General features: G+C 49.2%; 1 protein-coding gene across 5 annotated transcripts in view; it reads right to left on the bottom strand.

Moving 5' to 3' along the window:
- The window catches only part of ATP6V0A1 (ATPase H+ transporting V0 subunit a1), a 57,632-nt gene that overhangs the window by 7,049 nt on the left and 37,837 nt on the right, over positions 1–12,746 (bottom strand). For 2 of the 5 annotated variants that reach the window (XM_075994569.1, XM_075994571.1), the window contains exons 18-21: positions 8,586–8,693; positions 7,610–7,627; positions 1,708–1,825; positions 1,231–1,402 (exon numbers count right to left, since the gene is read on the bottom strand). In XM_075994569.1, coding sequence (XP_075850684.1) covers positions 1,231–1,402; positions 1,708–1,825; positions 7,610–7,627; positions 8,586–8,693 — 416 coding nt within the window. Of the gene's footprint in view, positions 1–1,230; positions 1,403–1,707; positions 1,826–7,609; positions 7,628–8,585; positions 8,694–12,123; positions 12,199–12,746 lie in introns of all 5 variants that reach the window. The other 3 variants (XM_075994570.1, XM_075994572.1, XM_075994573.1) reach the window with 2 other exon arrangements.

Genomic DNA, 12,746 nt, shown 5'->3' with positions numbered 1-12,746 from the left:
GAGAGGGGAAGAGGTCACCTAGGTTCAAAGCCCTCTTCTGGCCTTGAGATCATGAGCACCACTGAGCTTCTCATCCAGGGGTTGCCAAGGTAGGGCAGTGAGTTTATGGCCCCGACACTTGTGAAATGCTGGGTGTGAGTGCTTCTCTAGGGTCAGGGTCCAGAGCTTCCAGAGACACTGGAGTTTGAGATCCCCAGAAAGAAGGGAATCGCAACATAAAGGAGGAAATGGAGATCCAAAAAGGTGGAGTTTGAGGCAGATCAGCCAGACCAAATGCAGGCTGCCCAGCTGTTAGCATAAGTATGTCCCATGCACACTTAGGAAATACTAATACTAAAAAAATTATTCATTTTTTATCTGAAATTCTGAGTGTCCTGTGTTTTTATTTGCTAAATCTGGCAACCCTAGTTTGAGGTCACGGTCATAGCCCAGACCCAAACCCAGCTCTCCCACTCCGAGACTGAACTCTCTCCATGCAGAGCTGCTGGGAGTCCTATGCTATGTTAAAGAAAACAAACAAACCCTCAAACCTGCCCTTCTGAAGAAGCTGCCTTTGGTGTATCAAGCCCCATGCCATGGAACTAGGAATTCCCTCGCCCCTCAATGGAGCTGCAGGGGTCTTACCCAAAGACCCTTGGCATAATGACAGAACAAAGGGGACAAGACTGGGATGCAGTGTCCTCTAGCTCTTTCTTGGACTTAACAGTCTATTCCAGGCCGGGCGTGGTGGCTCACGCCTGTAATCCTAGCACTCTGGGAGGCCAAGGCGGGCAGAATGCTCGAGGTCAGGAGTTCGAAACCAGCCTGAGCGAGACCCCATCTCTACCAAAAATAGAAAGAAATTAATTGACCAACAAAACAAACAAACAAAAAAGTCTATTCCAGAACTGCTTTCATTGTTCTGGACACAGGAAAGTTACTTACCAGAGCAAAGAACAAAAACAAAAACCCTCCAACAAACAAAACCCACAAGACCTCAGCAGCTCTTTTAAGCCATAATTGAGAGCTCCAGAGACTGCTGAAGGCAGGACTACTCACCAGGGACTGCTCCCTAGAACCTAGGAAACGGTGAGCTGTGCTCTTCTGTGGCCAGTTTCTGTTGCTCACTACCAAGGCTGGGGCTCTGGTGTCCTGAGGTGAAGCTAGTGCGGTGCCCTCTCTCTGCAGCTAAGGACATGTCCCCTGCCAGACGCCCACCATGCCACCTCCCCCAGCCCCAGTGCCCCTCACCAGTGTAACCGCAGTGCGTGGAGGAAGGCTGAGAGGCCCTCCATGATCAGGAGGATGGCCACGGTCAGGGTGGCAAAGGCGGTGAAGATGAAGAAAAGTGCCAGACCTCCCGCCAAGCTCTTCACGCTCAGGCCAATGTGGATCACCATGGTCCAAAGCACCTCAGACAGCTCTGGGGAACGGGAGACAACAGCCGGTTTAGTCTGGCAAGAGGTGGCTGTGGGCCGTGTACTTTGCTCCGCCATCCCTCACCTGTAGGGCTCCTTGCACCCCGGCTTCCCATGGCCTTAGTGGGAACACCATGCAGAACTAACTTGGCATAAGGCTAAGCCTCCTGTCTGTACTCATTCTCTCTGGATTCAGGAGGCTCGATAATTCCAGAACTTTTATGTGATTTCCACTCTATTTAAGCCCCCTGCTGAGGGAGTGCCCACGGAAGGGGAGACCCATAGCTCTGGAGGAGAGAGACACACTCACGTGCATGAGCAAGGCTGAGGGCCCAGAGCCGAAGGTAGGAGGCGGTGTTGGAGATGCAGCCCAGGCAGTACTCGATGGTGTGGATGGCCTGGTGGACCATGGTGTCCCCAAAGTCAAACTGTTGTGGGAGGAAACCAGAGAAGAGATGAGGCTAGGAGGGGAAGTTGCAGGAGTCCTGAGTTGTGGTCACTTGGCACTTGGAGCCTGGGCCAGGGCACGGGCTGTGCTCCTCACGGCTGGTGCCTCACCTTGCGGGGGGCCGGGAGCACCCAGTGTGGAGCTCAGGCAGTGATTTCCGTGATGCCTTCCCCAGAAATCTGCCTGGCTTAGCCCCCAACTGGGACACCCCGTTGCTCCCCAATACATTACATCTTAATAAACTACACTTCGGTGAGATTCTTGTCAACACACTTGTTTTCCTCCCTGTTGGGCTCTGAGCTCCAGAGGGGAGTGTGCGCCAAGTTGGGGGCAATAGCTGAGAAAGCTGAATCCAGGACGCGAGGATTGCCAGTGGGCCAGCTGAGCCGAGTCCCACTGTCACAGTCTGGACCTGTGACAACAGCATCCCTGTAGCCGGGCATGGTGGCGCATGCCTGTAGTCCCAGCTAATCGGGAGGCTGAGGGGGAGGACGCTTGAACCCAGGAGTTTGAGGTTGCTGTGAGCTAGGCTGACGCCACAGCACTCACTGTAGTCCAGGCAACAGAGTGAGACTCTGTCTCAAAAATAAAAAATCATCCTTGCTTGGGACCAGTGCCTGCAGGCAGGAAGGACTTTCCTCAGACTGTGTTTAGCTTAGGAGATAGGCTCTCAGGCCCAAAACTGCCCAGAGAAGACCAAACTTCTACGGCCACTTTACTCATTTTTTTTACAGGCAAGAATAACCTCCTTGGGAGCAAGATAACCTCCTTGTTCTTTCATGACTTCTGAAAAGATTACACAGAGAAATTTTGACAAAAGTTTACAAATTCCGCCTTGAACAGCTGATTAAGGCCACATAGCTCTTCTGCTTTTTGTTTGTTTCTATTTTCCTAAAGCTCCCTTTCTCCCAGTTTTCCTTTCAACACCAAGAATGATTTCCAGAATAAAGAAGTAGGTTAGGGCTGCTCCAAGCACAGCCAGGGGTAAATGCAAACCTCAGAATTCTTTAAGTTCTAGAAGCCCCAGGGACTTTCCCCAAATAGCTCCCTGGTCCTCCTGGGGCTGTGCTTGCAGGGGCCCCCTGGCTGGGACTCCTCCTCACAGAGCCCAGACCAGAATGCCCTGGGCTGCCAGACATCAGCACCCAGCAGGCCTCCCCCTGCCCCACCCTTAGGTCACGGTCTATTTTCACCATAGTTTCTTTCAAAACTCACATGGTCCCACTCCCAAAGGACACCAGAAATGCCTTGGGAAATTGCAGAGGCCAGGAGGAGAGAGAGGCTGTGCTAGTAAAGCCATTATGGCCCAGGCCAGAGGGGTGCGGCCAGTGGGGAGGGGGCTGCTGAATACACCACCTCTGGGAAAATGCCTCGTTTTCCCTCACCTCTATCTACAACCAGCACATTTCTGAGCTTTCCTCCCAGAACAGGCTCTTCATGCCTCCTATTTACCCTGAAAACCAGGGTAACCCTAGCTACCCTGAGTTCCCTCAGTCCCACCAATGAGTTAAGAGCTCTCTCTCCCAGCCGGGCAGGCATGGTGGCTCACGCCTGTAATCCTAGCACTCTGGGAGACTCAGGCGGAGGATCATTTGAGCTCAGGAGTTTGAGACTAGTCTGAGCAAGAGCGAGACCCCTGTCTCTATTAAAAATAGAAGGAAATTAGCTGGACAAACTAAAAACATATAGAAAAAATTAGCTGGGCATGGTGACGCATGCCTGTAGTCCCAGCTACTCGGGAGGTTGAGGCGGGAGGATCGCTTGAGCCCAGGAGTTTGAGGTTGCTATGAGCTGGGCTGACGCCAGGGCACTCTAGCCCAGGCAACAGAGACTCTGCCTCAAAAAACAAAAAACCCCAAAAAACAGCTCTCCCCCACCATTGCTGCTGTGCCCCACAGCACACACTGAAAGGACAAGTCCATGGCCCAAGGAGCAGGGGTCTCCACTCCCGCCTGCTCTGTGAGGGAAGCGGTCAAGGGGGCTCCCTTTGAACCAGCCCCTTTTAGCATTTCTATTTCACCTCTTGTTTCTTCCATTAAAAAAAGTTGAGGCCAGGCACAGTGACTCACACCTGTAATCCTAGCACTCTGGGAGGCCAAGGCGGGCGGACTGCTTGAGGTCAGGAGTTCGAAACCAGCCTGAGCAAGAGCGAGACCCTGTCTCTACTATAAATAGAAAGAAATTAATTGGCCAACTAATATATATAGAAAAAATTAGCTGGGCATGGTGGCACATGCCTGTAGTCCCAGCTACTTGGGAGGCTGAGGCAGGAGGATTGCTTGAGCCCAGGAGTGTGAGGTTGCTGTGAGCTAGGCTGACATCACAGCACTCACTCTAGCCTGGGCAACAAAGCGAGACTCTGTCTCAAAAAAAAAAAAAAAAAAAAAAAGTTGAGGAGAGTAGGGGTAAGCACCCCGTCCAGGATACCCTTGCCCTCTTCCCTCCTTCATTTCCAACTTCCTGCAGGTTCTCAGGTGAGGTGAGAACTGGGTGAGATCTAGTCCAGCACTTCCCAGGAGTCTGTCACTGGGTATGTGCCCAGTGTAAGTCAGCTATGACTTCTGAATCACTGCAGACTCTCTGGCCACACTCTACCTCAGTTTCCTCCTTGCCCGACCATTCCTCACCATACTGCACATGGCTTCCACCCTGGCTGCCCACAAAACGGCTCTCCCTAGCAAGGTCACCCTGACTGCTCCGTTGTTGAATGTAACAGATGTCCATGTCCTTGACTGTGCCTCTGCAGTGCCTGTCACTACTGCCTCTTCCTCCTTCTTGAGACATCTGCCTCCCCGTGGTTCCCCTACCTCTCTGGACAGTCCTTAGTCTCCATCATGGTTCTTTCTCAAATGCTGATGCCCCTGGAGTTCTAGCCTCAGTCCTTTCATCTTTCTTGTGGGATTGCCACTCAGGCTTTCAAGGGCCACCCCTGGAGTGACTCCCAAATGGACCTCTCCATCTCTACATTGCCTCTTTCCTGCCATCTGGGTGCCCTCTCCTCCTGGAGCACTCAGACGCTCCAAACACAATGCAGTAACTGCTCCCCTCTGCTCCCACCGAGACCTACTTCCTCTCTACATCCGACAGCGTGGCACTACTCATGCCCGGGCACCCAAGCCTGGAGTCAATCTTAAATCTCCACTGACTCTTCCCGCCTACTTCAGTAAGGCACTGGGACCTGTAGCTCTCACATCCTTAATGTCTCATCCTGGTCCCTTCCGGCTGACCCATTCTGTCCTAAATCACATCAGACTAGGCAGAGTCCACGCCTCCAGACTGTGCCCCTCCCCAACCCAAGACACCCCACCATACTGCCACTAGGGGTATTTCAGCAACACACACAGGGCTGTGTCACCACCAGCTTCACTGCCCTCCGATGGCTCCTTGTTGCCCAAATGAGGCAACGGGTACTAAGGATGGTCTCTGCCATCGTCTAGTCTCACCTCTCTCCAGTCCCCCAGCTCCTGCCTGTGCTCAGCCACGCTGAACACCTGCTTAACCCCAGCATGTGACGGGCCTACCGGCCTTCAGCCTCTACACACTTGTATGTGGCGATGGGGCTGCGTCCCCCTCCCCCACAGGGCCTCCTGCTTGACCAGACTAAGCTGGGGAATGACTTCCTTGGGGATCCTTCCCTGGTCTCCTCTCCCCGCGGCAGCCCGGTGTTTGTCAGTGCTGCCTTCCTGTGCTCGCGCTGCCCTCCTGACACACTCACGTCACCGCGCCTGCCACCCAGGCTGCTGCCCCCTTAGTGTGGGAGATCCCTGAAGGCAAGAACTATGTTTCCCCTCTGGGTTTCTGCAGCACTAAACACAGTGCTCGGCACAGGAAGCGTGAGGAGTGCGTGGATGGTGGATGGATGCACCTGGGGAGGAAGAGCAGTTCTGGCCTTCAACAATTTCCCAGACAACCAACCGGCCTGAGTCCCCCCAGAGAGAGAACATAAGCTTCCACTGGGCTGGAGCAATGGCTTGCATGGGACAAACAAGTTTTCCCAGCCAAGTAAAAAGTTGTAAAACAAGCAGGCTGGGCAAGGTGTGGTGGCTCACGCCTGTAATCCTAGCACTCTGAGAGGCCGAGGCAGGCAGATTGCTCGAGGTCAGGGGTTTGAAACCAGTCTGAGCGAGACCCCCGTCTCTACTAAAAATAGAAAGAAATTAATTGACCAACTAAAAATATATTTAAAAAATTAGCCGGGCATGGTGGCGCATGCCTGTAGTCCCAGCTACTTGGGAGGCCGAGGCAGGAGGATCGCTTGAGCCCAGGAGTTTGAGGTTGCTGTGAGCTAGGCTGATGCCACAGCACTCTAGCCTAGGCAACAAAGCAAGACTCTGTCTCAAAAAAAAAGAAGAAGAAGCAGGCTGAACTTTTTTTAAAGAACTTGTTTTCTTTGGAGTCACTGAATTATAATTGTCACAGTTACCTAAATTTGGCTGTGGAGAATCAGACTGTGTATGTGCCTGCAAAGGTAAAATGTTGTGACTACTGAGAAGCCGGGCAGCCAGAGACTGGGGAGGATGAACTGGGGTCCACCTTGTCTGGATGTCCAAGCTCCTGGGACATGGCTATAAATGAGGACGTTGGGACAAAACGGCTGGTCAGACTGTTCTGACAATGACCATGGCATTGGGAGCTCCACTCAGAAGACATTTAGAAAGCAATGGTGTTGGAGGTGATCCCAGGAGAGGACTGGGCTCGTCACCAGCATGGAACACGCCCCCTCCCCCCGCCCCCAGCCCCTCCAGGCAGCTCAGCCAGTGACTATGCACAGACAAGTGGTCCAGGAACACAGACACTCCTCGATGCCAGCCAAGGAGCCTCTACAGACTGCAGGAAGATCAGGCACTGCCTGTTTTTATGCAGAACAGCAAAGATATACCCATTCCCATCCCACTGCCCCCTTAGAGAGGACAGGGAGAGTCAGGACAGGGCAGGGTATAGTTCATGGGTCTAGGTATCTTAGAGAGAAGTTCTGGGGGAAGATGCAAACAGTGCAGCAAGGCCTTTTAAAAACCGAATTCAAAACATGTGTGTTGCTAAATGAATTACCACCCAGCTAGAAGGCCTTCTACTCTAGATTTAGCCTGAATATTCAGCCAATTTTCTTTCCACCCTGTTATTCTCTTTGTGTGGCTAATATTATATTAACTTCTCTCACACAGATGAATTATTTTTTTCTGGGATGCATCTGAGAGGCGGAGCTTCCACCTCCCACCTGTGTCAGATGGAGGCAGAGCTGACCCCAAGCAAGGGTCCAGCGATTCTTACTGGAAGCACCAATAAGCTGCTGAGGACAGCAGGAAGAGGCTGGCTGCCTGTCAGACAGGGAGGAAGGGTAAGCTTTGCTCCTGAGCACGCAGAGGAGCAGGGAGGAAACAGCTACCCCCAGAGGCTGGGAGTGGAGCAACCACAACATCGCAGGAGAGGAAGGCAGAGGCCAATGGGATTTAACCCCCAAGGGGGGTCACTTCAAGAATGCCAATGCAGACATTACTTGCAGGTCCTTTCAAAGCCATTCTCAGAGGCATCAGATCAGCAGAGTCAATGAAACAAAGACAGAGGTGATCGACATGAGATGCAGTTAATGGAGAGGAGCTTTGTCAGAACACAGGCTCACGAACTGGTTAGAAATGGCCAGTGAAATGCACGATGCAGGGGTGGCATGTGTGTGGCCCCGGGGTGCGGCAGGGTCAGCAGAGTAATCACAAGGATGGGAAGAGAGAAGCCCAGATAAACATGAAGGCAAAGCCAGCTTTCATCTTACCACCGCGTCCTCCGAAGGCTTGAAAACACAAATTTACACTTAGTGGGAAGCCACGCCACACACAAGGTCACAAGTTATGAGCACGAGGCTACTGAATGCTTCTTGGGGAGGACTGTTACTGTCACATGGGGCTAACATGTTGGAGGCAGGCCTCCTCAGCACACACTCAAAGCAAAATCAGTAGGAATTTAAAGCATTTAGATACATATTTTTAAAAGGCACACCAACCCTCGAGATTTCTTTTTTAAAAAAACATATACATAATGAAAGTGGTCAGACAGACTGAAAAGTCCAACTTGGCTCCTCAACTTCTATTCTATTTGCTTTAAAAAGAACAACATGAATAGATGAGATTCAATAGTTCCATTCAGAGGCTTTGTGCTATAAGCAGTTAGGCAAGGAGAGTGGATTTTAAAAAACTGGGCTAGGAGGTGGTGTCTTAAAGAAAAGTCTAGCCTGGACTGACTGCTTTTCATTCTCCCTGTAAAAAGTAGGCAGATAACATAAAAAAGGTTCAAACAAAATATGTGCAACAAGAACACATCAATGGGATAGGACTTGAAAAGTACCAGTGATTACAGCTGGTCAGTAACATAGCTGGAACAATTCTTGGAAGGAACAAGGGATGAAGAAGCTACCCTGAGTGGTCTGTGTTTCAGGTCGTAAGAGCTGGGATGCGGGGGCGTCTGTCTGGGGCTGAGGAGCAGTCAGTGCATGAGATCTGCGTGCAGAGTACTGCAGGCAACTCAGAATCCACCAACAGAGCACACCTGCTGAGGGCTCTATGGGCAACGCCCGGGGGCTGGACCAGCGCCCACTACAAAAGCTGTTGGTGCCCTAAGAAGACCAGAAGGCAGGCTGAGCAGTAATTAGTATTTTTATTTTTCAAGGAGCAGACTGAGTGAGGCCTCTCAGGTCCGTGAGGCTAGGGCCGACCCGAGGTGGAAGGAGAGGAAGCCCCACCGCTGGATCTTACCTCTTCCGCGTCCTCTGAGTGGGTGGAGAGCTGGTCATGCTGAATAATCTCAGCATCCTCCTCTGTCGGTCCGTTGCCCACCCTGATCCCACCAAAGTTGAGAGTTCCCTACACAGATGAACAGAAAGAGTAGAATTTGCCTGGGCTTTAATGTGGCATTCTGGGAGGCGGGAAGGGTGACGGTTAGTACATACAAACCTCAGAAAAGCATATGTTCCAACATCAAAAACAAAACCCCCTGATCAAGCAGCTAAGTAAAAGCGACTGTTCCCACCCCAACCGCCACCTCCCCTGCCCCTGCCCCAGCCTACAATGACCACCTCACCCTGCTTCAGAGGAAATGCGCAGTTCTGCCTGCTGCAACAAAGGCACCGGCCTCGCCTTGCTCAATGCCAAGTGAGAATGCTGCTTGAACGAAAACCCTAATATGCACGGACTCTCATAACAAGTGCTAACTACCTGCACAGCCTGCAAAGGTCTAAGCTTTTCTGGAACTAAAGACTAGACTTTCTAAGGGGGCAAGGAGCCAAATGATGCTGTGATTGTACCCTGGCCTGATAAGCTTTCAATAGGAGCCCAGCAATTCCAGCAACCTCTCCCAGAATGTACTGGGTCTCTGTCCAGGAACAAAGGACTTCCTAGATCAGGGAAGGAAAAAAAACCTTAATGTACATTCATTTGTGACTAGAGAGGAATAAGTTTTAAAAAAAGGGAGGTGGCTGCTGTCCTTCAGTGAGGATTCTAGAGTGTTCAAACAATTCTTCCACAGGCATGTGGGCAAACACCAACTGGACATTTGCTTCTTCTGACTTCACAGTACAGTCTTCAGCAGGGTCCCCATAGACAGAATTTTCTAGTCAACTTGATTTGAAAAAACTTGAGTTTACTGGAACAAAAGAACAAAAACCAGGCAGAACTGGGGTATGTCTGATAGATACCACTTAGTGCTAACCAGCCACAGCGTGAAAAGGAACTTAAGAAACAGTCCCTAGAACCACTTCACGTGGTTTCTGTCCAGGGAGCCAAATAAGGCAAGAGTTCCAGGATGGCTCTCCTGCCAGCGGCCTGCAGGCAGCAGCACAAACAGCGCACAAGCATGTCTGGTCAACGGCCTCGTGGTCCCCATCCTCAGCTTCGACTTTTGGTGTGTTCCTTTTACCACAGCTCTTGCCTCAGCTTACTGACCAGCTCAGACCTCAGTGTTTGCAAAAATCCTGCCTCTTCCTCCAGCAGTGGTTCTCACATGCTGTTCAGGGAACCAGCTGCATTAGAATCACCTTAAAAGTTGCATTTTAAATAAAGATTCTCAAATACTACTCCCAGAAATTGTAAATTTAGTAGGTCTGGGGTGGGGCCCAGGAAATTTGTATTTAAAAAATATTTTCCGGCCGGGCGCAGTGGCTCACGCTTGTAATCCTAGCACTCTGGGAGGCCGAGGCGGGCGGATTGCTCAAGGTCAGGAGTTCAAAACTAGCCTGAGCGAGACCCCGTCTCTACTATAAAAATAGAAAGAAATTAATTGGCCAACTAATATATATATATATGAAATTAGCCGGGCATGGTGGCTCGTGCCTGTAGTCCCAGCAACACGGGAGGCTGAGGCAGTAGGATTGCTTGAGCCCAGGAGATTGAGGTTGCTGTGAGCTAGGCTGACGCCACGGCACTCACTCTAGCCTAGGCAAGAAAGCAAGACTCTGTCTCAAAAAAAAAAAAAAAAAAATTTTCCCAGCTGGGAGCAGTGGCTCAACGCCTGTAATCCTAACATTTTGGGAGACGGAGGCGGGAGGATCACTTGACTTCAGGAGTTTGAGACTAGCAAGAGCAAGATCCCGTCTCCACTAAAAATAGAAAAATTAGCCCAGTGTCATGGTGGCACGCCTGTAGTCCCAACTACTTGGGAGGCTGAGGATTGCTTGAGCCCAGGAGTTTGAGGTTGCTGTGAGCTAGGCTGACGCCACGGCACTCTAGCCCAGGCGACAGAGTGAGACTCTGTCTCAAAAAAAGAAAAAAAATTTCCCAAGTACAAACTGTATAATCATTGTGAAGGGTCTATCAAAATTTAAAATGCAATTACCCCTTGAGATTCAGCAATCTGAATGCTGGGACATTAAGATACATGAACAAGGATATTCCCTGCATTGCTATTTATAACTGCAAAGAACTGAGAACCAACATATCTATCAAGGAGAAAGAATACATAATTTTGGCATATCCAATGGCATATTCTGTGGAATGCTAGGCTACCATAAAAAAAAGAGCGATTATTATTATGTAACAATCTCCAAAATATACCAAATTTTAAATCTCCCAGCCAGACACTAACAAGTATCCCTTCAGAACACAGGGAATGAGAGTTATAGGAAGGGAGATGAGAGACACACATCAGTAGAAGAAAGAAAAGAAAAATTAAACTGTGAAATACCGCTTACAGACAAGCGAAAGGACAAAGAACAGAACAAAAACAGATCAGTGTTCACATCCTCAGCCCTCTGGGCTCAAAATCCAGGGCCCTTCCTATAGAATGACCATCCTGATGCCTTCAGGCTGCTCTCCAGAAACAGATGTTTGGCTAAAGAACCAAGTGGGTAAGAAGACCCTATGAATGTGCAGGTTTCTAGACTGGGGACTTTTAAATGATCAGAAACACCTAATGAAGAAAATGGTTATATAACTAAGTCTTTCATTTCATTTTCTTTTAAGGAGCATATGCGATTAGAACATAGTACGTGAGTAATCACTACTGGTGAGATTTTAAAAATCTTATAGATTTATAACCTAGAATATATCAGGCTAATATGATATTACTACATTATAAGATTTTGATAAAAGATGTTTTTAAGGACAAATATTCACATGCTTAACTTAACATTCAAGTGTTGTTACTGAATCACGAGTTAGTATCAGAAAAGGGAAGGATCAAGACAGAAGATGACTTTGGTTATTACACCAGATGTACAGCACACACAGAACACATGGGAGAGTGGAGGTCTCACTGGAACAGCTGAGGACAGGAGGGCCCCTGAGTCTCTCATACAAAAGTAAACACGTATAGACTTTCACTTTAAAGAGGGTAAGTCACTGCTAAAAAGGACCAATTGTCCAAGCATCACTCTAAAATAGAACTCTAAAGTGCAGGGAAATGAATTCAAGAATCAGAGATATTCTTGCCTCCATGCTGAAAAATCATCCAATACATGGTCACAAAATACAGACATGAAAGTGGATGAGTCCAAGAGCTGCCATCCTTGATTAAGATGATGGGACTTGGAGAGGGTACAATAGCCACTTTGTTCCCATGGACATGACTGTACTTACATATTTGAATAGAAACTTAGTAGACCAATGGTAAAGATGATACCAGAATCTATTCTCAAGAGGTGGAAATCTTTTTCTGCCATCATCTCAATGAGTAACAAGGACAAACTTCCCAAGAGCACACATGTCCCATGCTCTCACTATAGTTAAAAAAGAATTCTGCTGCACTGTTTGCCACCTCTTTAAACAAAATGTGATGGTTTGTTGGTTTTAATTCACTCACTGTTGCAGCCGCTGCTGCCTCTACTCCCTGTTGGCTCGGGGTTGGGCTGACTGGGGCCTCCACAGGTTGCCCTTCCTGATAGTAAATGGAAGAAAAGAGGAAGGGAGAAGAAAACAAAAGAGGGAGGGAGTGAAGGGGGAGACGAATGGAGGGCACATGGAAGGATGAAGATGGTCAGAAAAGGGAGAAGGAGGGTCTCGTAACTCAGCTGCTCTCCAACAGGAGTAATAATCTAACACCCGTATGAGAGTCATGCAACATGATCTTTTGGGTTTTTTCAGGCAGTGTAATAAGTATGCACTTTTGGATAGCTAGAAATTATGTACAGTACTGGACATATGGTAAATTTAAATTTGTGTCTGCAGAATTCATATGCACAAATACAGTCAGTAAACACATGCATGTATGCCTGCTTTTTAAAAAGAAAAAAAAAATCCATGTGCTTTAAACCAAATCTTTTTCTTGGATGTTTTGATCAGTGAAAGTATCACAGTGTCACATTTTAAAAGGTGATGTCTCAGCGTCAGTGCTGTGGTCGCCCAGGCAAACCACACTAGTGGGTTCAACGCCTGCAGCTCTTGCAGTCTCGCTTTGGCTGACGCTGCATCTCAACAGGCCCAGGT

This window comes from Microcebus murinus, chromosome 18 (assembly GCF_040939455.1).
Source record: "Microcebus murinus isolate Inina chromosome 18, M.murinus_Inina_mat1.0, whole genome shotgun sequence".
Taxonomy (NCBI): domain Eukaryota; kingdom Metazoa; phylum Chordata; class Mammalia; order Primates; family Cheirogaleidae; genus Microcebus; species Microcebus murinus.
This window is presented reverse-complemented; position numbering and strand designations above follow the sequence as displayed.